Here is a 24,564-nt window from a genome sequence, read left to right as displayed (position 1 = left end):
AGTCAGTTAAGCATCTGACTCTTGATTTTGGCTCAGGTCATGATCTCAGGGTTGGGGGATAAAGCCCCAAGTTGGGCTTCGTGCTCAGCAGGGAGTCTGCTGGAGAGTCTCTCTCTTTCCCTCTCCATCTGTCCCCCTGTCCCCCACTGCTCACTCTTTCTAAATAAATAAATAAATAAATAAATAAATAAATAAATAAATAACATCCTTAAAAAAAAAAAAAGAAGAAGAAGAAAGAGATTTGGTTTTGAGGCCTGGCAGCCACTTATCAGAGATGTGAAGATTGAAATTGACTCGTCAGACTAGGTAACTCTAAATATTTCAAATTCTGGGAGTCTAAAACACAAAGACCAATTTCATGGAGTTCCCACAGTTAAGAACCAGCTGGAAAGCAGCAAAATCAGAAAGTCATGACCTGTTTCTTTATCTTGTCTGTGTTTCACTTTTCTTTCTCTTTGTCTTTCTTGAGCTCACTCTCCTGCTCTTTTATATAGCAGGAACCTTTGACATTTTGCAGGGAATAATCTTTCTTTTAAGTATATTTCTGACTCAGCCTTTGCTCCTTCAACATCATTAGAGAGTCTGAGCTCTCTGGAGATTAGCTCTGGCCTGTCACCACAGCAACTGCCCAGGCCCTGTGGGCATCCGTGGTAACAGGCATAGGGCTTTGAGAGTCAAAGCTTGGCTTGCAGTGAGAAGAAGCCCCACAGGGAGCCTGATATGAAACAAGCATGTTGTGTATGAGGACGTTTTCTTTAATAGGATTCACTGTGCAGGCGGGCCGCACTTACCCAGTTGGCCTGGCCCTGAAAAGCGTGCGTGTGTCAAATTTTGGTAAATGGAGGAAATCGTATTTTAAAGGTAGAAAAGAGACTTGCTTTCTAAGTCCCTGAAGTGAATCCCTTTGAAAGATGGAGTCTTCTTTTGTAAAGTGAATCCCTACCCATGCTGTGACTTGGCTGCTAGTGTAGGACTGGGTGTCTATTAGTGGGACCATCTGCAGAGAACTCAAGGGGCATGCTTCTGCCTCCACTGCAGGCAACTCAGCTTGCTTGGGGCTAGGGGTGGACAGAGTGTAATGGGGGAAGCAGAGTGGGTGTGGGGTCACAAGAGGGAGAGATCAGGAGGGTGGGCCTTGCCTAACACGAGCAGTTCTGCTGCAGCAGCGGTGGGGTGTCTGAGAGACGGGTGTTCTTGGAGGTGCCCAACATGGAGGGGTCTGCATCCAGCGAATCAGACATCTTGTCACAAATGGCATCTACCAGGCGCTCGAAGGCCTGCCTCACACTGATGTTCTCCTTGGCGCTGGCTTCAAAGAAGTCAAACCCTAAGGAGAGAAGAGAGATAATAGTAAGGATTTTTCTCTTCTTTTTTATGCCCGCTGGCCAGAACACTCTGGATTAATATAACCGGTGCCAAGGAGTGAAGCAAGGAGGCCTAATTCTATGGCAGAGGATTCTGCTTTAAAGAGATGGTACACGGGTGCCTGGGGTGGCTCAGTCAGGTAAGTGTCTGCCTTCTGCTCAGGTCATGGTCCAGGGGTCCTGGGATGGAGCCCAGCATTGAGCTCCCTGCTCAGTGGGGAGTCTGCTTCTCCTTCTCCTTCTGCCCCTCCCCCGTTCCTTCTCTCTCTCCCTTGCTCTCTCTCTCTAATATATAAATAAAACCTTTAAAAACTAGGGGCACCTGGGTGGCTCAGTCGTTAAGCGTCTGCCTTCGGCCCAGGGCGTGATCCCGGGGTCCTGGGATAGAGTCCCGCATCGGGCTCCCTGCTCCGCTGGGAGCCTGCCTCTTCCTCTCCCACTCCCCCTGCTTGTGTTCCCTCTCTTGCTCGCTGTCTCTCTCTCTGTCAAATAATAACATCTTAAAAAAAAAAAAACCCTTTAAAAATTATAATAAAATTAAAAATTAAAAATAAATAAATAAAGAGATGGTACAGGGCAGGGATTACCTGCACTGGTTGTAGAGTCCGACAGATCCTGGGTCTAACGTTGGCCAGCTGTGTTACCCCCAGCAAGGCACCTAATTCTCTTTATGAATCAATTCCCTGGTTTATAAATAGGGATAATTTTACCTCCCTCATTAAACAAGATAATGCAGGTAAACTGTATAGCGCTGTGCCTGACACAGAGTGGGGGGTCATTAGGTGTTTTCTGAAAGAGTGAATACTTCAATGTGTGTACACAGCACTTCACATTTTCCCAATGCGTTGATCACATCCACTACTTCATCTGATCCTCACGTCACCCCTGGCAGAAGGAATGTCTGGGCAGACCCTCTGTTTCTCTAATGCAGACACAGTGACTTAGAGAAATGAGCTGACTTGCCCAAGATAAATAGAGAAACCAGTGTGAGAAGTCCAGGCTTTGACCTTTGTGACTAGGGTTTTTCCTCCTCTTTCCCCTGCCTTCCAGTCACCTCAGACTGGCCAGCTCCAGCATGGGATCTGGAAGGCACCCCAGCTCTACACTGAACAAGCAAAGCTTCATTTGCCCTTTCCACCCCAGACCACTGGCTTATCTCCACTCCACCATGTTCCTCCTCCCTGGGTGCCCCTGGAATGCCCCTGTATCTCTCCCTCCCCACACAAACCCAACAAGAGGCACTTGGAGGACTGCACCTGAAGCGTGAGATATTCTTATCTGTTTTGTACCTTGAGATCCTCGATGACACTTTCTGTGACAATGAAGGGAACTTGATTGTCCTGGGAGACATAAGAAAGACCCTCCTGATTCAGACAATGTGGCTGCTTCCCAACTGGAATTTTGGCCGGGATGGTGGCTGTCCTTCTCTACATGTCCCTGCCTCAGCCTTCTCCCTCCTCTTTTGTCCATCTACCTTCCTCTTTCTTTTCCTTCCAGGCTCATCTTTTTTCCTCCTCAAAATCTTCTCTCTTCCCTTTTTTTCATGTTACTCCTTCTTTTCCTTTATGTTCCTCACACTTTCTCCCTGGGATTCTTTGTGTTTGTTGAGCACCTACTAAATGTCAGACACTATGCCGGGAGTTTGAGAAATACTATCTAACTTAATCCTCACAACAGCCTGTGGGTAAATACAATCATCTTCAATTTATAAATGAGAAAATGAAGGTTTCAAGAGATTACATAATTCTCTCAAGGTCACGTGGCTGTATTAGTGGAAATTGTGTTTAGATCTGGGTCTGGCTGACTCCAAGGCCATACACAGCCCTGTCTCCCACTTCTCTTCCTCTCTTTCTTTTTTTTTTCTTCCTCCCTTTCAATTTCCTTCCTTCCTTCCTTGACCATATCTTTCTCTTCTTTACAAGTCTCTCTGGCCCCCTCTGCTTTTTTTTTTTAAGATTTTATTTATTTATTACAGAGGGAGAGTGTGTGTGTGTACAAGAACAGGGGGAGGGTAAGAAGGAGAGGGAGAAGCAGACTCCCTACTGAGAAGGGAGCCCGACGCAGGGCTCAACACAGGGCTCGATCCCAGGACCCTGGGATCATGACCTGAGCCAAAGGCAGATGCTTAACTGATTGAGCCACCCAGGCACCCCAGCCCCCTCTGCTTTTATCAGACTACCACAGTGTCTGAATCTGGGCAAGTCACTTTATTTCTCTGAATCACTTAGCTTCCCTGAGTCTCAGGCTCCTCAACTGTCGAATAGGAATAGCCACAGTGCCTCTCTGCTGAGAGCAGCTGGGAGAATTGAGTGAGACGATAGATAAACTGCTGTACAAAGTTGTCTGTTGGAATGACAGTTGCTTTTTCTCTCCTTTCATCTTACTCATCTCACCTCCTCTTCATCCCATTCTCCTTCTTTTATCGTCTTTTCCCACAAAGGAGGGACTCTCTTTCCTCCTCCCTCCTTCTCCCTATTATCCCACTGTCCACAGAGAGGGCTAAAGCCCCCAGGTATGAACAAGGTTCTTCTTCCCCCGCCATCTCAGCTTGAAGGCACTCCCAGCTCCTCCCAGGCCTCCTCTGGTTGACAGCCTCTCCATGGCCCATTTCCTAACCTGAGAAAGGCCAGCAGCAGAAGTGTGCCCTAACTGTGGCCACCTGATAAAGAAGGAGGTGGCTGCTGGTTCATTATCTTCAGTCCATAGAAACCCAGTCAGCTTCAGAGACCCTCCAGCATGTTTTCCTTAATGAATATCATAAAAATTGACTCTCTGGCCTTTGACTGGCTTATCACAAATGACAATGTTTGGGGAGGTGGAGGAAGTGTGCTGCTCGCCTAGGAAAGGGGCAAACAGGTAAAGAAGTAAATAGGCTTTAACTATCAGTTTGGATGAAGATGTGGACACAGGTCAAGGCCAGGGGCACAAATCCCTTCTGAGGAACTGGCACCAAGGTGAGGACATGTCATGTTGTACAGGTGGGCAGTGGGAAGAGGCCCAGGAGTCATATAGCCTGGATTTGAATATAGTCTCTGTCAGCTGCTCACTGTGTGACCTTGGGCAAGTTGCCCAATCTCTCTCAGCCTCTATTTCTTCATCTGTAAAATGGGCTGAATATTATCTACTTCAAAGCATGGTAATAAGAATTAAATGCACAAAAGTATGTGAAATAATGGCATGTGGGAGACATGTTCATTCCCTTTTCCCTACATTCCTAGCTCGCTTTAGTCCTAGCTTCCTTACACCCAGGGCCTTTAGGGAAACCTTTTTTTCCTCATCATTCAGGGTCAGTCAATAAAATAGGTCTTTACTGAACATTGATTTTGTGCCAGATCTTGTGTTGAGAGCCAGGGACAAAGGGAAACCAAATCTAATTGTGGAAAAAGACATACTAATCGGAGTTTCAATCCCTCACATGTGCATAGTCTATAACAGTTCACAAATTTCAAAACAACCTTGTGAGTGGGGTGGGGCAAGGCAGGAATTATTTGTAATTTACAGATAGGAAAACCTAGACTTGGAGAGGGGCATAAGCCAGAGCTCTATCCCTTATGCTCCCTTGTCTCGCTCTCAGTTGGAACAGTGACCGAACACACTATAACATTTCTAACTCAGGTAGAGCAAACGAGAGGCTATGCTGGAATGCAGTGGAGAGAGAGTAGCAGGGGAAGAAAGCAGAAGGAGGCTTCCAGAAGTTGGCGGAGACGGGAGACTTTAAGGCTAGAGTTGAGCAAAACTCTTCACCTAACTTACTTCTCATTTTTCAGGACTCAGCTTAGATACAGTCTCTTCATTTTCCTCTGTGCTTCCCTCTGCTATAGCACATGTTACCCTGCATGGAAGAAGTCCATTTGACAAGGAGCTCTCTGAGCAGGGATCATGTCATTCATCTGAGCCCCAGCACTAGCCAGAGGAATTGTTGCTTGGTGAGTGTTCGGTTCGTTGATGAACAGATGAATGAAGGAGATGGGAATGAGCATGGTGAGTGTGCTTGAGGGGGTGTGGACAATGGGGGTCATGAGAGCGCAGCTCGACATGCATGAGGACACTGAGGTGAATCAGTAGTCCTTACCCTCGAGGAGATCCTCGTCTAGTGTGGTTGACAGACACATTGACAATAGTACAGTGATAAATGCTGGAATGGCGGGAAGTAAGGGGATTAGCAGGGCACAACAGGAGGCACCTAACTGTCTTGGGGGCCAGGGAAGCCTTCTTGGAGAAGGTGATTCCTAAGCTGATACCAGCTGGATAAAAATATGTGAATGTGAATGTGTGAGCATATGCATGTGTAGCATACCAGGCAGTGTAAACAGCATGAGCACAGATAACGGGGCAAAAAACAGCCTTGGTATATGCCAGAATGACCACAGCAATCTGTTATCATTAGAGCAGAACTCTCAAAGTGATGAGAGATGAGGCAGTAAGTGTCATGGAGGCTCATGGGGAGCTCACATGTCATGCCAACGAGATGTTGTCACTGTCATCTCAGTGGTACCCAAGGTATGGGAACTCTGATTCAAGTAACCAGTTCATGGCTCTAGTCAGCTCACGTGTCTCTTTTCCTAGCAGAACCACCCCAAATGCACACCCACCCAATTACTGTCAGATTTCTGGAAGGCTCTTCATTAGCAGGCCCATATATATGGTAACCTTTTCCTCAGGTTCATTAATAAGGACTCTCAGGAGCTGAGAACCTAGTGAGGTCAGGAGGATGACAACCAATTAATCAGACTAGCCCTCAATCCTTTCCTCCCTCTAATTGGCTTCAGAACAATATCTCTTCAGTCTTTAATAGGGCCCATTCTTAGTTGAAACTGAAATAATCCACACCACCCCCCATGATCATGTTTATCTATCCTGTCCAAAGGCAGCTGCCACAGACCCACAGACTCTACAGTTTGTCCACACTGCCTGCTTCTGAGTTTGACCTCAGAATTCTATTCAAAACTCATAACCATCTGAACTCACCTTTCCTCATCCTGACATTACCCCAGAATACTTCTCCTCCACTTTTATGTTCAAATTCCTTTTCTATCTCACTCTGATACCTCCCATCTCTGTCATGTATCACTCTTTAACTCATGCCCCTCTAGTCACTGATGATTTGGTAAGGGACTCTCTGTGTTCTTTTCTGTCCAGAGTTGTTCTCCTTTTCAGGAATTTGGGGTTTCATGTGGACCATTCATCCAATACCCTTAATTTCTCTATCATCTCATTTAGAGAAAACTTGTCTTCTATTTTGCTCAGCTACATTTCTATCTTTATAAATTGAGCTATTTTGACTTGGATTTATGTAGCTGGGACTGACAGAGGTCTAATTAATGTAATACCCAGCCTCATTGGCTTAAGACCTAAGATCCTGCATGGCTTGACCTCTATCTACTTCCCCAGCCCCATCTTCCTGGCTCACACCATGCTCTATAGACATTGACACTTTTTCTTTTCTTTTTTAAGATCATCTATTTATTTGAGAGAAAGAGAGCTGGGGGAAGGCAGAGGGAGAGAGAGAATCTCAAAGCAGACTCCCCACTGAGCAGGGAGCCCAACACACGGCTCGATCTCAGTATCCTGAGATCATGACTTGAGCCAAAACCAAGAGTCAGCCACTTAACCAACTGAGCCACCCAGGTGCCCCTTGACACTTTCCTATTTGGTGCCATTGCTCATGCTATTACTCTCCAGCTCCTATTCCCAATCACCTTCATTATTCACCTGTGGAATCACTGATTCCAAAGAGCCTTCCCTCTCTCTTCCTACCCCACCTCCACCACTCAGAATATACAATATACCAGAGGGAATTGGTTATATAGGTGATAGAAGAACAAAGAGGCCAATAGAATAGTGAGGAAACCAGAGATTTTCAACACCAAACAAATAAATGGAACAAACCTATTACTAAGGCCAAAAGCTGCTAGAACCATGGGAGCAGGAGCTAGAGAAGAGGAACAGCCTCTACTTGAGGAGTGGAGAGTGGGGATATAGTGGTTTCCCTTTACCCCCGCCAGTGCCTCTCCTTGGCTAAACCCAGACAGAAGCCACTGTCACAGGAGCCTGGGAAACACAGCCTGCAAATGTCAACCCCTTGGTATGGGGCAGGGGATGAGGGTGTTTGCAGGAGAGAGAGCAGAAGAGTGAAGAATGATAGCATACATGCTAAGAACTGAAAAGCCATCTACTCAAAGGATATTGAAATTATCTCTCCACTATTTTGTTTCCCTAGTCAATGAACATCTTATTTTTAAAAGATTTTATTTATTTATTTAGAGCAAGGGGGAGGGGCAGAGGGAGAGAGAAAATCTCAAGTAGACTCAGCACTGAGCATGGAGCCCAACGCAGCGCCGGATTTCATGACCCTGAGATGAGGACCTGAGCTGAAATCAAGAGTCGGATGCTTAACTGACTGAGCCACCCAGGTGCCCTGTCAATGAGCATCTTGAAGGCAGGGAATCCACTCACCTCTGTGTCCCCAGGGTCCATCATGTATTAGGTGATTGTGGCAGATCATTCCCTGTCCTCCCTGTTGATGATCTGGCACCCCCACCCATTGGCAAGTGGCTTGCAGTGCCTGCTTGTGGAAGGAATATATCTCCATTCCATTGACATCAGATTTGATTGTATAACTTGCTTTGGTCTATGGATATGGGCATTCCAAGTCCCAACAGAAGATTTAAGAGACTTCGTCTGGTGTAGCCTTCTCAGATTGGATCCCAGAGTAAGAAGACACATGGAACAGAGTCACAGCTGACTTGCAGCTGGTATATGTGAGAAATAAACCTTTATTATCTAAGCTCCTGATTGAGTTATGTGTTACCACAATAGGATCTAAAGAAATCTCACTAACACTGTGACTGAGGGTACAAATTTGATGAGAGGGGCGCCTGGGTGGCACAGCAGTTAGGCGTCTGCCTTCTGCTCAGGGCGTGATTCCGGCGTTGTGGGATCGAGCCCCACATCAGGCTCCTCCGCCATGAGCCTGCTTCTTCCTCTCCCACTCCCCTTGCTTGTGTTCCCTCTCTCGCTGGCTGTCTCTATCTCTGTCGAATAAATAAATAAAATCTTAAAAAAAAAAAAGAAATTTGATGAGAAATGATGGCAAGCTTTTGGGAAAACACCATTGGATGATGATATAATGGGAACATTAGGATTTTTAGTCCAAAGGCTGAGTTTGAGTACTGGGCCTAATACCTGTTACCTGAATGATTTAGAAAAGTTACGTAATCTTTAAATGAAAAATAAGAAGTGTGACACAGCTCATTGTATGCAAGAAAGCACAAGTCTGGACTCAGCTTCTTCATCAGTATAATGGAGGTGATGATAATGGCACCTTCAGGCTAGGAGTAAGAGTGAGGATCACAGAAAATTGTTGTGAAAGCACCTTGTAAACTATAAGTCACTGCACTGGAGTTAGCTACTATCAATGTCAGTTAGGTCTTGGAAAAAAAAAAAAGAAACATCTAACAGGCACCTAAAATAGGCAATGCACTGTACAGGGGTCTGTGGAGTCTGAGTGATAAGTAGGAATTATGTGAGTTAAAATCATGGAAGCAAAGAGGGATAGAGCCAAATGGACCTTCCCATTCAACGAATCCAAATCCCCTGTTTTTCAGATGGGCAAACTAAGACCCAGAGACAGGAAACAAGATGCTCAAGGTCACATAGTAAGCTAGTGGCAGAAACAGGATAAAACCCTCAGCCTCCTAACTCCTAGTCTGGTGCTTTTCCTACTGCACTTTGCTGGAATGAGTGTATGTGTGTGTTCCAAAACCACATTGTAAATGAGTCTCTCCTTCCCTTGTAGGCAGAAGTGGGTTTCTCTTTTACTATCCTTTGGGCTTTGGCCAGACCCATTCACGTTCAGATCTAGGGAAGGGACAAGAAGCCCCTTTCTGAGGGGCACAGGAGGGCAGAGGCCCTACAATGCTGTGCTTCTTGGAGCAGGAGTCCCTGAAACTCCCCCACACTCAGGAGCAAAGATCTACTTGCCTCAGTGACTTCACAGTCTCACCCATGTCTCAGGAACTTTAAGGATATTGACAGCCTGCTGCTACACACAGCTTTAATAAAAGCTAGCTTCTGGCCATATCACTAGTCTTGGCCTAGTGAACAGAGAAAAGCTAAAGGAAAGGGAGTCCTGAAGAAGAATCCCATAAAGCAGAAGAGTGGCACTACTGCGATGGTCAGCAGACCACTGAAACTTACTTAATTGCTGGCATAGCAGAGGGGTAGGACTGATGTGGGGATGAGGAAGGCTGAGCATCCTCCCTCACTGTTCCCAGATCTGATCACATCCTTGCAAAATTCTTAACATGGTCCACAAGTTCCTTCATGACCTGGCCCCTGCCTACCTCTTACTCTCCCCTCACCCTACTCTCCCCTTGATTATCTAGTCCCTGTGGCATGCCTTCTTTCAATATCATGAGCACTTCAAGCTCTACACCACATTGGGACTATTCTTGATCTGGAATATGGCCCTCTGCCTCCCCCCACACGCTCACCCACACACACACTCACACTCACTCTTTGCCTGGCTAACTTTTTCTCATCTTTTAGTTCTCAGCTTCAGTGTTACTTTCTCAGAAGATCTTGACTCTCCAGTCTAAAATTAGGTTCCTCTTTCTCACTTTCTTCATAGCACTTGTAACGTATGTCACTTTCATCTGCCCACCATTCCTTCCTTTAGGGAATTACTATTTTAAAGAGTTGTGGTAGCACTATAGGTTATCATACACGCCTCCTCAGCCACTGGGACAGACACATGACTCACAGGCGGCCAATCATAGTCTTCCCTGACATTGATATATGGTAGTTGGGACAGAGAAGGCCTTTTTTTTCAGGAGTTGGGAGGATATGAATCTGGAGCTGCCATCATCCATCTTATTCCCATGCAGAGTTTGACTGGAGAAGGAAGGAGGCTGAAGGGATAAGCAAAGTTAAGAAATGGAAAGTCCAATTGAATCCTGGATCTAGCAGACTTTCTAGCTACATGAGCTAATAAATTCTATTTTTAAAAAATTAAAGCTAGTTTGATTTGGATTTTATCACTTGCCATAATGAGAGTCCTAACTCATTAAGAACTTATCACAATTTCTGACAGGTTTATTGAGATATAATTCACACACCATTCGATTTGTCTATTTAAAACTTTTTAAATTATATATTTGTATAATTATTTGTTCATTGTCCCTTTTACATTAGTTCCCTGACAGTAAGTATCATAGCTGTTTTGTTAAATATTATATCCGAAGTGCCAAGACAGAGCCCAGCTCAGAGTAAGTGCTCAATGAATAAGTGAATAAATGTATGAATGAATGAATATCTACCCTATGCTGTGTGCTTAGGATAATGAACCAATTTAGACATAAACTTGTTGCTCTCGAGCTAGCAAGAGAGATAGGTGTCTAAATAGGCAAATACTGGTAAGTAATAGAGGAAACCTCAGGAAATTGCGTAGGACAGACATGGTTTGCTATGACCTGCCCAAATCTGACCTATTCATTAAGGCCTTTAAGTGCCTCTCCAAACCCTGTACTAAGAATTAATCTGACTTAATCTATGTTCCTACATATATTTGATAGATCTAAACTGACTCTGCTACTTCTTAACTGCATAAAGTCGAGCAAATTACTTAATCCCTCTGCACTTCGTTTCTCAGAGTATTGGACATACCCTATAGTACCTACTTGGAAGGGTTATAGTGAGAATTAAATGAAATAATTAATACACGGCATCTCATATAATGTCTGGATCAATATTTATCACCTATTACCATATTTACTGTACAGTGAGGTTAAGTAGTTAGGAGCACAGGCTATGGAGCCAGGCTACTGCTTGGGTTCAAATTCTGACTATACCTGTTAACTAGCTATGTGACCTTCGCAAGCTGCTCAATTTCTCTATGCCTCAGTTTTTTCATCTGTTTAAAAAAAAAAAACAATTTAGAGATAAGAGAAGTACGCATATCAGAAGGCTCTAAGGGGGATTAAATTAAATGAGTAATACTTTAAAACACTTAGAATAGTCCCTGGCTCAAGGTAAACACCTAATAAATATTTAACCAATTCACTTTTTAAAAATCTTAGTCATAAGGGCTTGGCATGCCAATTATATTTTTTCCAAATTACAAAACTAACTCACCTTTTAAAACTTAGTCTTGTTTACTTCTAAGGGCTTGACATGCTGATTATATATATTTTTTCCAGTACATATCAAAGTATATACATAAAATCATCTCGCATACTTCCAATGGCATAAGTCTTTCTCTTCAGGAAATGCTACTCTTGACTCACACTGTCAATGATTTATAGTTCCCTGGACACACAGTGCTGTTCCTTGCCTTTGCCGGTGTTATTCCCCTGACATGTCCTTGCTTCTCCTCCTCACTTGGCTGCTTCTATTTGTCTTCAAGACTCAGCTTGGGCATCATGTTCTCTGATCCCCACTGAGTTAGGTGCCTCCCCTGTGCCCCCACAACCCCCAGCACATCCCTCTATCACAACACCAACCACTTGGGGTATCACAGTTTCATCCTTCAGAAAGGGGAGTGTATATCCTATTTCACAGCACAGTACCTGGCATTGAGTAGGCAGGCACTCAGGAAGTCTTAATTGGATTGAAATAAAATGAAGTAGCCAAATACTTAACATAATAAAATTTAATCAAAACATATTTTTGCAGTGTCTACTCAGTGCCAGGCCATATAAGTAGGCATTGTTGGCACAAAACTAAACTAGACTCATTTCCTGTCTTCATGGAATTTTAGGGGAGATGGACAAGTAAACAAGTGCACCCAAGCGTGATAGGGACTGTGTCTGCTGTGTGTGAGGTGGGGGCACAAAGAAAAGAGCTCTGGGGCCAGGAGAGGCTTCATAGGAGATGTGAGGCTTGAGCTGTTTGGAAAAGTGAGTGGAGGTTTACCGGCTGGATGAGGGTAGGGGGTGGGGAGTAGAAGAGAGGACTCTAAACAGATGCGGTGTAGCCACTCCAGGGAAAGTGCTGAGAGTCTCCCTGGGGACAGCAGGTTGAAGGCATAAGTGATAGCCTAAGGTCACCCAAATGTATGCTTGACCACATGCTTACTGCTCTGTGTACCAGGGAGACGGGTAGAGGCACTTTCTGGACCCTGTGAACTTCTACAATGGGGTGAGAACAGCAAGATCCAAGATAACCCAACCTCCCTCTTTATTAAACACCTACAGTTTGCTAATTTCTATTCCAGGCCACCCTGGGGAATAGGGGAGGGAAGAAAGAAGTATAAGACACTCTCCCACACATGTACTCATAATATGCATAATACAAATATATACCACACACAACTCACATTTGTATATTATACAGTTTGCCCGTCCACAAACCCAAATATCTAGACTTCAGAGACCATCAGAGAAAATGACTTTAAACTCCCTACTCCTCAATATTTACAACACCTAGCTTGTGAGACATATTTAGGGAGACTAGCTAAAAGTTAAGCAATATATCCTTTCTTCTAGGGGAAGTTTTCTCTGAGGTGATCCTACATTGGACCCCAATGTAGGAAAGAAAAGAAAAGAAAAGAAAAGAAAAGAAAAGAAAAGAAAAGAAAAGAAAAGAAAAGAAAAGAAAAGAAGAGAAGACAAGAGAAGAGAAGAGAAGAGAAGAGGAGAGGAGAGGGGAGGGGAGGGGAGGGGAGGGGAGGGGAGGGGAGGGGAGGGGAGGAGGGGAGAGAAAAAAGAAAGGAAAGGAAAGGAAAGGAAAGGGAAAAGAGAAGAGAAGAGAAGAGAAGAAAAGAGGAATGCCTGGGTGGTTCAGTTGGTTAAGTGTCTGCCTTCGGCTCAGGTCATGGTCCAAGGGTCCTGGGATCGAGTCCCGCATCGGGCTCCCTGCTCAGCGTGGAGCGTGCTTCTCCCTCTCCCTCTGCCTGTCCCTCCCCCGAGTTGTGCTCTTTCTCTCTCTCTCTCTCTCTCTCTCTCTCTCTGACAAATAAACAAATAAAATCTTAAAAAGAAGAGGAAAGGAAAAGAAAGGAGATGCTCTTTGAAGGAAGTATTGGTAGGAGTCTGCTGCGGGGCTACTGAGACACATCTGAGGCACCTGGGTTTCAGTGAAGCACAGAGATAAAGGTGCTTTAACCTTGAAAATGCCAGAGCATCACTAAGCTGCATACTTAAACCACATTGTTTCATCCCTTCATACAATTACTTTTGTTGTGAATTGTGTTTTGGTAAGGAAACATCAGTTTACATTGAGAGAACTTCTAAGACACAACGTTGTGGTTGCTGTAAGGACGTTTGATATTAAGGACATTGTCACATCCAGCATGTAGAGTCTGCTCTACATTCGCCAACGAAGAGAAGTGTTTCTCTGAATAATGGGTTTGTTTTTACTTTAAGGACCATCTCGAGAGTGTGTACTTGATTATGTTTCTTGCCTTGCATGGTTGGTAGGAAGCTCAAAGCCAGTATTTTGGTCCAACTTCTACACATGCCTGGGAACTTAAAACATACACACTTATCTCACCCCTGGCTTCCTCTTATTTTCCTCCTACTTTTGTTTTCCCTTCACTCCAATTTTCTTATTTTTTTATTGATGTACTATGATCATTTTTATAAGACACCTCAAAGCCTTTGCGGAAGGAACTGGTGAAAAAAAGAGTTCATAAATTTAAATTTTACTTCTTAATTCAGTGTAACAAAATATATGCATCATAAATAACAAATTACCTAAAATTCACTAGCACAAAGCTTATATGCACATCACACAAATATAAAACAATATACACAGAGCACACATGCACATAATTCACAATCACAACACACCCTTAATGTCGCAATCTCAGGTAAACACACACATACACAAATGTTGTGCCCATACCAAGCTGCTCTGCAAGGAGCCGGCCCTTCTCAGTGGGAACAACTCTTTCTTCCTCCATGTCACACTTGTTCCCAACCAGGATAACCTGTGCATTGTCCCAGGAGTAGGTCTTGATCTGAGTAGCCCTAAAGACAGACAGAGAGAGGACTGTGTTAATGACATCCTGCTATGCTGGCAAGACCCTGCGAAACTCGAAGACGTGGTTTCCCTTCAGGAGTTTGCTACACCCAAGTTACCGACAATGAACTCAGATGAAGACAGATGGATGCCTGCCCCAGTGGGCTGTCACAGGTGCTGACCCCTAAGCTCTGATTGCAAACTCACCCAGCCCCTAGAAACCCTCCTCCAATACATCTGCCCATGCCTCTCCTCACTGGGCAGAGAACTCTTTCTAAAACACATTTTTTTAAAAGATTTTATTTATTTATTTGTCAGAGATAGAAAGAGAGAAAGCATAAGCAGGGGGAGCGGCAGGCAGAGGGAAAAGTAGGCTCCCCACTGAGCAAGAAGCCGATGTGGGACTCGATCCCAGGATCATGACCTGAGCCAAAGGCAGATGCTTAACCGACTGAGCCACCCAGGCATCCTTAAAACATCTATCTGACCACGATAAGCCCTTTCTTAAAAGGACTCTCCTATGGCCCCCCCGACTAGATGTGTGATGAAGTCTAGATCCCACAGGTGTTCAAGACCATTCACATCCTGTCTCTGTAGCTTCATCACACTTCCTCCCACTTCTCACACTTCCCGAAATGCTCTTCCATGGCTTGTGCCTTTGCCTATACTGGGAGTCCCTTCCCCACACTAATTCATCCCCCAGGGCCCAGGGCTGATCTCATCATTCCTTGGGGGAAGTCTTCCCAGGCTTTCTCAGGCCCAGCTAGCCTCTCCCTCCTCCTCTGTGACTTATAAACATTCACTGAGGCCTCAGATGGTGATTATTTGTAGAAACCAAAATGTCAGCAGAGGTTTCCTTCACATAGGATGGTTATGAAACTTTTTAAAAATACTTTTCTGTAGGGGCGCCTGGGTGGCTCGGTTGGTTAGGCAACTGACTCTTGATTTCAGCTCAGGTCATGATCTCGGGTCATGGGATCAAGCCTAGCGTCAGACTCCAGCTCAGTACAGAGTCTGCTTGTCCCTCTGCTCCTCTCCCCTTCCCTGCTCATTCAATCTCATTCTCTCTCTCTCAAATAAATAAATAAAATCTTTAAAAAATACTTTTCTGTATTTTTCAAACGTTTGAAAATAAGCATATGCCACTTATATAATGAGAAACAAAATTTTAATATAATGAATAAAATAGGACCCTTATATTGTGGGTGCATCTCTTTGTGGGGATGGGCCTAACTCTGTCTCTAACTACTCCATCAAACCATCAAATAGAAATGATTACTGCTCCTTTTGGACCCCTGCACCTTTACGATGGCACCTGTTACATTTGGTTGAATTTATAAGTCTCCCCTTGAAGGCAAGGATAGTCTCATCCATCTTTGGCGTGCCAGTCCCCAGCACACAGCACAGAGCAGAGATGGTATCAGCAACTGTCTGATGAGTAAGCCAGCTAATGGTTAATCCTAAAGCAGATCTTAAGTGTGACCCTATCCTGACACTGACACTCAATCTAACTTAACCCTAGCTGCAACGTGGGCCTATTACCGACTCTGCTGGTAAAGGTGATCCCCCACTAATCTCTTTAAGAGTAAGAAGCCATTCCCTCAAGGTACAGAATTTACTCAGCCACATTTGTTGTGGCTGACAAAAAGCCAGGTTCTGTGCTGAGAATTTACTCAGCCACATTTGTTGTGGCTGACAAAAAGCCAGGTTCTGTGCTGAGCACTGGGGCTTACATGGCTAGTCTAGGACCAAGTTGCTCAGAGGCAAAACTGAAAGGCCAGAGCTTAGGAGAAATAGACACTCAATCTTTGGCCTCAAGGCAGGTAACTGGAGCCAACTCTCCATGTCTCCCCATACTACTCTTCCTGTCATCTTCCTCCCTCCTCCCACCCCCATCCACTCTCAGCTCCCAGATTAGCAACTCAGGTTATTCTTGGAGGAATCGTCACCAGGTGTTAAAGTCACTGTGTTCCTGAGACAGAATGAACAGACTGATGGCAAAAGGAAGAAGGTCAAGGCCAACAGGGAATGAGCAGTGTGGAAACACTTAAAGAAAGAGCTAATCACTCCATGGTAGGGAGTGGGGGGAAGATGGAGAAGGAGGAAAAGAGGAGGAGGGGAGACAAATCATGACTGAAGAGAAGAGAGAGAATAAAAAGGGGGGAAAGGAAAAAAAAGAAGAGAAAAAAAGGGAGTAAAGAGAAAAGAGAAGAAGGAAAGGAGGAAAAGGAAGATAGAGGGTACTTTAAGAAGGGAAGAGAGAGAAAATTATCATACGGTTTCTCTCATCTATGGAACATAAGAACTAGGAAGATCCGTAGGAGAAGAAAGGGATAAAGAAAGGGGGAGTAATCTGAAGGGGGAATGAAGCATGAGAGACTATGGACTCTGAGAAATAAACTGAGGGCTTGGGGGGAGGAGGAATGGGATAGGCTGGTGATGGGTAGTAAGGAGGGCACGTATTGCATGGTGCACTGGGTGTTATACACAACTAATGAATCATCGAACTTTATATCAAAAACCAAGGATGTACTGTATGGTGACTAACATAATATAATAAAAAAATATTATTATAAGAAAAAAAAATAAAGTATCTTAAACCAAAAAACAAAACAAAAAAACAAAAAAAAGAAGGGAAGAGAGAGAAAGGAGGAAGGGGAAGATGACCGATAGGCTAAGAAGGAGAATGCAGACCACCATGAAGGACAGACATGTGGATGGCACCCTGGACAGTCTGCAAAGCCACTCTCAGCTCAACGCTGCCAGGCACCAACAGTACTTCACAAATCATGTCAACTGTCCTGTCAGAGAAGGGAAGTCCTCAAAGGGTGGCTATTATGCAAGCGGGAGCAGGAGATAAGCTTGGCAGTGGCCAGCACTGCTGCTGTATGCCCAGCCTGCTCAGCCTCTCTGATTCTGAAGAAGACCCATGGCACAGGTGTTCCACCTTCTCCCATCTTCATCCCTTCCACTGATCCATCCTTTGCCACTGGGCAAGGGACCCAGGCCCTCCCTCTTAGCTATCCTTCCCCTCAGCTCCCTTCTCCCTGTGAGTTATGCTCCCGGAAGAAAGATGAAAGTTACTCAGAGGTTGTACCTCTGGAGCTGTGCTGATTTCCATTATATATTGAACTTCACAAACTTAGACTGGATGTGCTCTTGACCCCCAGCCTAGGGATAAATCTTATGGGGAAGTCGTATATAGATTCACTCACTACCTTGACCAGAACGATCTTTCCAAAACATTAATCTGAACCTGTTGGTTTCCTGTTCAAATGTCATCACCCAGGGGATAAACTCCAAACTCTTAACCCCAGCACATAAAATTCTTCATGACTTCTGCTCTTCTTATATCCCTCACTTACTGTCTCACCTTTGCACATCTGCATTCTTTTCCTGGAATATTCTTATCTACTCATTCCCTGGCTAACTCCTGTTCATCTTACAAAATGTAGCATCTGTGTCAGCAACTCCAGGATCCCTTCCCTGACTCCCCACGCTGGGTCAGAGCCCTCTGTTGGGTTCCCACAGCCCTGGTGCCTCTCTTCATTACTGCACAAGTCACATGATATTCTCACTGCTTGCTTATTGATATGTCCTTTCCTCTCATCTGTGAGTTCCTTGACCAGGAGCCATGTCTGATTCATCCAGATTTCCCTAGTATTTAGCACAAGGCTTAGCACACATTAGGTTGTTCTAGACATTTTGATGAAAAATGAATGAGTGAGGTGAATGAACGAGAATGAATCTCATACCAATCTTGGACAGCATTGAAGGAATCCTCATTGGTAATGTCATACATCAGAATGAAGCCCATGGCCCCACGGTAATAGGCTGTGGTGATGGTCCGGTACCGCTCTTGTCCAGCTGTGTCCTGGGTAGGAAAAAGAAAGAGTTAGCCTCCTAGAAAGTCAACTTTTGTTCCTAAAAATTCCTCAGAATAATTAACAAATAACCCAAGGTAAATTTAAGGAGCATCTATTATGTGTCTTGTATTGTACTCGGTGGGTAGAATAAAATGGTTTTTAAAACCTCATAAAAATTGGGGCACCTGGGTGGTTCAATCAGTTAAGTGTGTGCCTTCAGCTCAGGTCATGGTCTCAGGGTCCTGGGATTGAGCCCCACGTCAGGCTCCCTGCTTGGTGGGGAGCCTGCTTCCCCTACCTCCCTCCCCCTGCTTGTGCCCTCTCTCTGTCACATAAATAAATAAAAATCTTTTTTTTTAAAGATTTTATTTATTTATGTGACAGAGAGACAGCCAGCGAGAGAGGGAACACAGCAGGGGGAGTGGGAGAGGAAGAAGCAGGCTCCCAGCGGAGGAGCCCGATGTGGGGCTCGATCCCATAACGCCGGGATCACGCCCTGAGCCGAAGGCAGACGCTTAACCGCTGTGCCACCCAGGCGCCCCAAAAATCTTTAAAAAATAAATAAAACCTCAAAAACTAATAAGAAAATAATTGAGGAGTGCCTGGCTGGCTCAGTCAGTAGGGCAGGCAACTCTTGACCTCAGGGTCATGAGTTCGAGCCCCATGTTGAAGGCAGAGTTTACTGAAAGAAAGAAAGAAAGAAAGAAAGAAAGAAAGAAAGAAAGAAAGAAAGAAAGAAAAAGAAATAATTGAAATTCCAACAGAAAAATGGGCAAGAGGAACAAACAATTCACAGGAAAAAAAGGCCAATGAATAATTATATTAAAAGATTTTAACTATTTTTAATTATAATTCCCATTATAGATGAGGATGTGCAACCTCACACCTTGCTCGTGGAAACTTGGTTCAGTCTTTCTGAAGATCAATTTGGAAGTCTCAAGATCATTAAAAATATTTGTACTCTCGACCCAGAAATTTTCCTCCTCAAAACTTTTGCTACAAAATTAGAAAATCAGACCTATGCACAAAAATATTTGTTGGGACATGGGACAATGCTGGTATATATGATACAATATGCGTTTTGTAACTATATACACAGAGAAGGAAATTGGAAAGAAGCACATCAAAAGATTAATAGTGATTATCTCTGTATGAGAGTCAAGAATTATAGGGATTTTAATTTTTTTCATGCACTTTTATTTTCTCTATAATAAGCACATATTGCTCTTACATAAGGAAAAAAATGTTTTGCTTAAAAAGTAACCAACACAATTCTTTTTTTTTTTTTTAAGATTTTATTTATTTGTCAGAGAGGGAGAGAGAGCACAAGCAGGGAGAGCAGTCGGCAAAGGGAGAAGCTCCTCAGCTGAGCAAGGAGCCCGATGCAGGACTTAATCCCAGGACCCTGGGATCATGACCTGAGCTGAAGGTAGATGCTTAACCAACTGAGCCATCCAAGCATCCCCCAACACGATTCTTTATCTCAAGCAGATCACAGTCTTGTTGGAAAGAAAGGCATGTATGCAAGCAAGCAAAAACAAGACCAACAGTAAAATGTTATCAGAGCACATTGGGATGCTTCACAAATATCCACACAGTCCTTATGTGAGGGACCAGCCAGTCTTCTCTGTTTCATTACAATTTTAGAATGCATGATACCTGAACATGTATAAAACATCTCCTCATATATTAGCTTATTTAAATTTTATAAAATCCCTGTGATGTAGGTATTATTAGCATTTACATTTTATAGTTGAGAATGCAAAAATGCAGCCAGGGTAAGTGACTTCGCCAAGGTCACAAAGATGGTGACAAAAGCTATGCCTTAAATCCAAGACTTCCGATTCCAAGTCCAATGCACATACCACTAAACTTCAATCAATGAAGGATGTATGCACAAATATTTCCTGAACACACTCTGTAATGATAATAAAAACAAATAAGGGAACAATAATAACTACACCATGTCATTGTTTATACATATGTTGCACCTGTTATCCACATATTTCAGAAAAACCCTGTAGGATATATATGGTTACTCCATTTTACTCCAGATGAGGAAATTGAGGCTCAAAGAGATTGCCAGTAAGTGTCAGAAGTGTAATTCAAAATGTCTATCTGACTCTTACACTCATTACAATTTATACCATAGCCATGAACCATACCTTTTTTTTAAACAAACATTTTTTTAAAGATTTTATTTATTTATTTGACAGAGAGAAAAAGGGAGGGAGAGAGAGCACAAGCAGGGGAGCAGCAGTAGCAGGCTCCCCGCCAAGCAGGGAGCCCAACACAGGGCTCGAACACAGGACCCTGGATCATGACCCGAGCTGAAGGCAGATGCTTAACCAACTGAGCCACCCAGGAGCCCCCATGAACCATACTTTGTGTGATATAAAAATGGAACAAACACTACACCTGCCCTCAGGGAGCCTCAGTAAAATTGCAGAGGTAGCTAAGACATACGCCAGTAGACTGATAATAAGCAGTATGTGGCAATATGTCATGAGTTCTAGATAATCGGTATAAAGAAAATGTGTTACATAAGTCAGGTAAGGTAGAAACATGGTGGTTTGGGGTAATTATAGAAGATGTCAAAGCAGAGATAGTGTATCAGTTAGGATATACTGAGTTATTCAATAACAAAGCAATCCCCAAATCTCAGCAGCTTAAACAAGGTTTTATTTTTTACTATTGCTACATATCCATTATGGATTGGCTGGGTGCTCTGCTTTTTGTCTTCCTTATTCCAAGATAAAGACTGACAGAGCAGCTACCAGAGGGAAAAAGTGTGTGAATCATGTGCTGGCTCTTAAGACTTCCACTTCTCCCATTTCACTAGCCAAAGCAAGTCACACGCCCACATCCAAGAAAATGCAATCTTATAATATGCCCAGGAGGAGAATCATAAATGTGGTAGACAGCGTAGCTCCCACTAATGGAATCTGTACCAAGTCCAGAAGCATTGGCCTGAAGATGTCCTTATTTGACAACAGTAGGAGGACAACAAGGACTTTTCTAAAGAAGAATTTTCCAAGCAGAGAAGTGAAGGAAAAGTATTTTGGCAGAAGAAAGAGTTTTTGCCATTGAGTGCTCCAAAAGAACTTAAGGAATGGTAGAAAATGGGAAATGGGTAGGTGCTGAAACTAGAAAGAGCTTGAAATGTTGTGCTATGGGGTTTGGACTTTATCCTTTTTTTTTTTTTTTTTTTAAGGCTCCATGTCCAGCACAGAGCCCAACGTGGGGCTCGAACTCATGACCCTGAGATCAAGACCTGAGCTGAAATCAAGAGTCAGACACTCAACCAACTGAGTCACCCAGGCACTGCTGGACTTTATCTTTTAAAATAAAAGATTTTGAGGCAGGAAATTAACATAATTAGATCTGAATTTTATTTAGAAAGATCACTCTGGCTGTGATGTGGAGAATGGACTGAAAGAAGAGATAGGAAGCAGGAAAGCTAGTTAGAAGGTCTTTGCAGTGGTTCAAGTGAGTCCCAATAAGGATTTGAACTAGAGTGGTAGCATTGAGAATGCAGTAGAAACAGATTCAAGAGGTATTTAAGAGGTGAATTATAGGGCATGGAGATGGATTAGAGGTGAAGAGATGAGAAATCAAAGATAACAGTTATGTTTCTGGCAGGGCTCATTTTCTCCATGTCCTCAGCAATTCAGCTCTGGCCCAGACTTGCAAAACCTTACTCAGCAAAACAAAATCTGTACTTATGACACCCACCATCTTTGGGGAGCATATAAATCTCCATCTCCTTTTGTTGAGCATGGTCTTTGGGTGTTCTACTCTTCACCTCAAGCAACTTATCAGAGTATTCCTTCTAACCACATACAGTACTTCTCCCTAAGAATTCTGGCAGATATAATTTTCTCCAGTTCAAAAATGAGTGAGCAGATGAATGAATGAATGAATGAATGAAGAGATGGATGAGTGAGTGAACACATGGCACTGGAAATTTTAGGCACTACTGAGAGAAATCATCAGTTTGCCCTATCTACGCAGAAGCTTTGTGTGTACCTATGGAACACTTCAGCAGTATTTGATCCACCCATCCCCACACACCCTTGCCTCAGCTTCCTGAGCTCCTCGGAGTCAACACCACAGATGAGACTCTACCCACCCATCTGTAGGCCAGGCCCCAAATCTTGCCCTGTAGGGTTTAGAATTTAGCCAACCATCCAGAGTAGTGATTTAGAGGCCCAGGAAGGATTTCTGAGCAGCTGCACTGCTAGCGGGTCTCAACTCTTCTCACTCCATCTGTGTTGTACCATTTCCCTGTGAGAGTTTTTAGTCCCCTACTTCTGACTGGAGCCTGGCCTTGTGCCCCAGCTCTTTGACATCCAACTGATGTCCAATGAAGCTCCATATTGGGCATAGAGATTACAAAAAATAAAATAAAATAAAATAAAATAAAATAAAATAAAATAAAATAAAATAAAATAAAATAAATCCTGGTATGGAATAATGAATGAGCTTGGACATGGAACCAGTTTCATTTCTGTGCTCCTAGTGCCCAGCACAGAGCTGTGCATACAGTAGGGATTCCATTACCACTTGCTAAACAAAAAGGCCACATAGTTTTGAGATCAAGAGCATGGTCTCTGGAGTTTTGACTCCTGGGTGTGAATCCCTGTTCTACCGCTTACTATGTGGCTATGGTAGGCAGCCTCTAAAATGCCTCCCAATGATCACTGTCTCCTGGTATTTATGCTCTTGTATAATCCCCTCCTTGGGCAATTTGCCTTTTTGAGCCATATTCCCCTCATATATAAAGTGGGAATAAGAGCCATACCTACTTATTGTGAAGATTAAGAAAGTTATTATATCTAAAAGGCTTGGAATGTTTCCTAGTACATAGTAAGTGCCACAAAAAAATCAGAATTATTATTTCTGCGCTTCCAGAGTTAGCCCCAGGAACACGGCCAGCTCCCCAGGGTCTGCCCAGCTGGAGTAGACGAGCTTCATGCTATGTGTCACTTCCCACTCATCAAACCTGCCCAGGACTGCCTCCAGCCAGAGTCTTAATATGATGTTTCCCTCAAAGAGTAGCAAATGGCCTGACAGAAAGGGAACGGATGAGTGTAAAAGTTGAGCAGGGCTTGGTCTGACTCCCAGCTCTGCATTCATCAGTTGTGTAATTTTGGAAAGCTTGGTGTTTTTCATCTTTCTGAGACTCAGCTTCTTCACATCTAGAACAGAAATAATAACGTCTACACTGTAGGCAGTTTGCAATTAAAGAAGTTTTTTTAAAATGTCTAGCTCATAACCGGTACTCAAATATGAGAATACATATCATTTTCATTATTACTTTACTCTTCTAAGCCTTAGTTTTCTCATTTGTAAAGTGGTGATAATAATACCACCCTTGAAGTACTTGTGTGACAATTATAGATAATGCATTTGTAGAGCCCGGCAGAATGCCAGGCACACAGTAGGTGCTCAGTAAAGCTCATAGTAGTTCCTGCTCCTACTGTTGATATTGTTGTTATGCTGATTTCACTTGAAGAAAAGCAAGGTTGGAAACAACAACAATCCAGCTCTCACTATCCTGTGCTCAATGGAAAGTAGCCCAGAGAATTGCTCCTGAACCTCCCTCTCTCTTTTATTTTTAAAAATCACTTTGACAAACATTGATTCCCCTCCTACTGATGAGAGTCAGAAATAGAACCAAAGAGGAGACAGGAAGGAGGAGAAAGAAAGAGGCATGACTCACTGGCTACTTGAGGAAGGAGACCATGTCATCAAGAGCAATCAATTCACTTCTATGAGACAGGCATTCATTGAGCTCTTTATATGGGCAGAGCATTATGCCAGAGAGTGGACACCAGGTGAGCAAGCCACTGCCCCAGCCTCCAGCAGCCCCATGTGGCAGACAGATACATAGGGAAGGGGGAAAACAGCCAACATCAACTGAATACCTACTACGTGCCAGACATTTTGATAAATGCTTTATATATGGGATCTCATTATTTACAGTAACAAAATAAAACTGCTAGTTGAGCATTGTTATATGCCAGGCACCATGCTAAGCACCTTTCCTATTTTATTTAATTATCAAACAGCCTTGAAATACTGTTATGTCTATTCATAGATGAGAAAAAGTTCAATAACTTGCCTAAGATCTTGCAACCAGTTCGTGGCAGACTGAGATTCAAACCTGGGTCTGTCTGATACCAAAGCTTATGCTCTTCCCAGAATGCCCTGCATTTCACATCATTTCTCTTAATTATTACAGCAGCCTAAAGCAGGACAAGTTTGTTTGGAGCTGAGGATCACAGAGGTTAAATAAATTGCTAGAGTCACAAGGAGACAGAGTCAGGATTCAAATTCTGTTTTTTGACCACAGCCTGTGCATTTTC

General features: G+C 43.6%; 1 protein-coding gene across 2 annotated transcripts in view; it reads right to left on the bottom strand.

The window, feature by feature from the left end:
- Positions 1-334: 334 nt before the first annotated feature.
- The window catches only part of RAB3B (RAB3B, member RAS oncogene family), a 67,362-nt gene continuing 43,132 nt past the window's right edge, over positions 335-24,564 (bottom strand). For both annotated transcript variants that reach the window (XM_057310799.1, XM_026498115.3), the window contains exons 3-5: positions 18,083-18,201; positions 14,211-14,335; positions 335-1,327 (exon numbers count right to left, since the gene is read on the bottom strand). In XM_057310799.1, the coding sequence (XP_057166782.1) occupies positions 1,140-1,327; positions 14,211-14,335; positions 18,083-18,201 (432 nt within the window). In that variant the 3' untranslated portion in view covers positions 335-1,139. The remainder of the gene's footprint in view (positions 1,328-14,210; positions 14,336-18,082; positions 18,202-24,564) is intronic.

The sequence above is a fragment of the Ursus arctos genome, unplaced genomic scaffold, assembly GCF_023065955.2.
Source record: "Ursus arctos isolate Adak ecotype North America unplaced genomic scaffold, UrsArc2.0 scaffold_12, whole genome shotgun sequence".
NCBI lineage: Eukaryota > Metazoa > Chordata > Mammalia > Carnivora > Ursidae > Ursus > Ursus arctos.
Note: the sequence above shows the minus strand (reverse complement) of the source record. Positions and strands in the feature narration are given on the sequence as shown.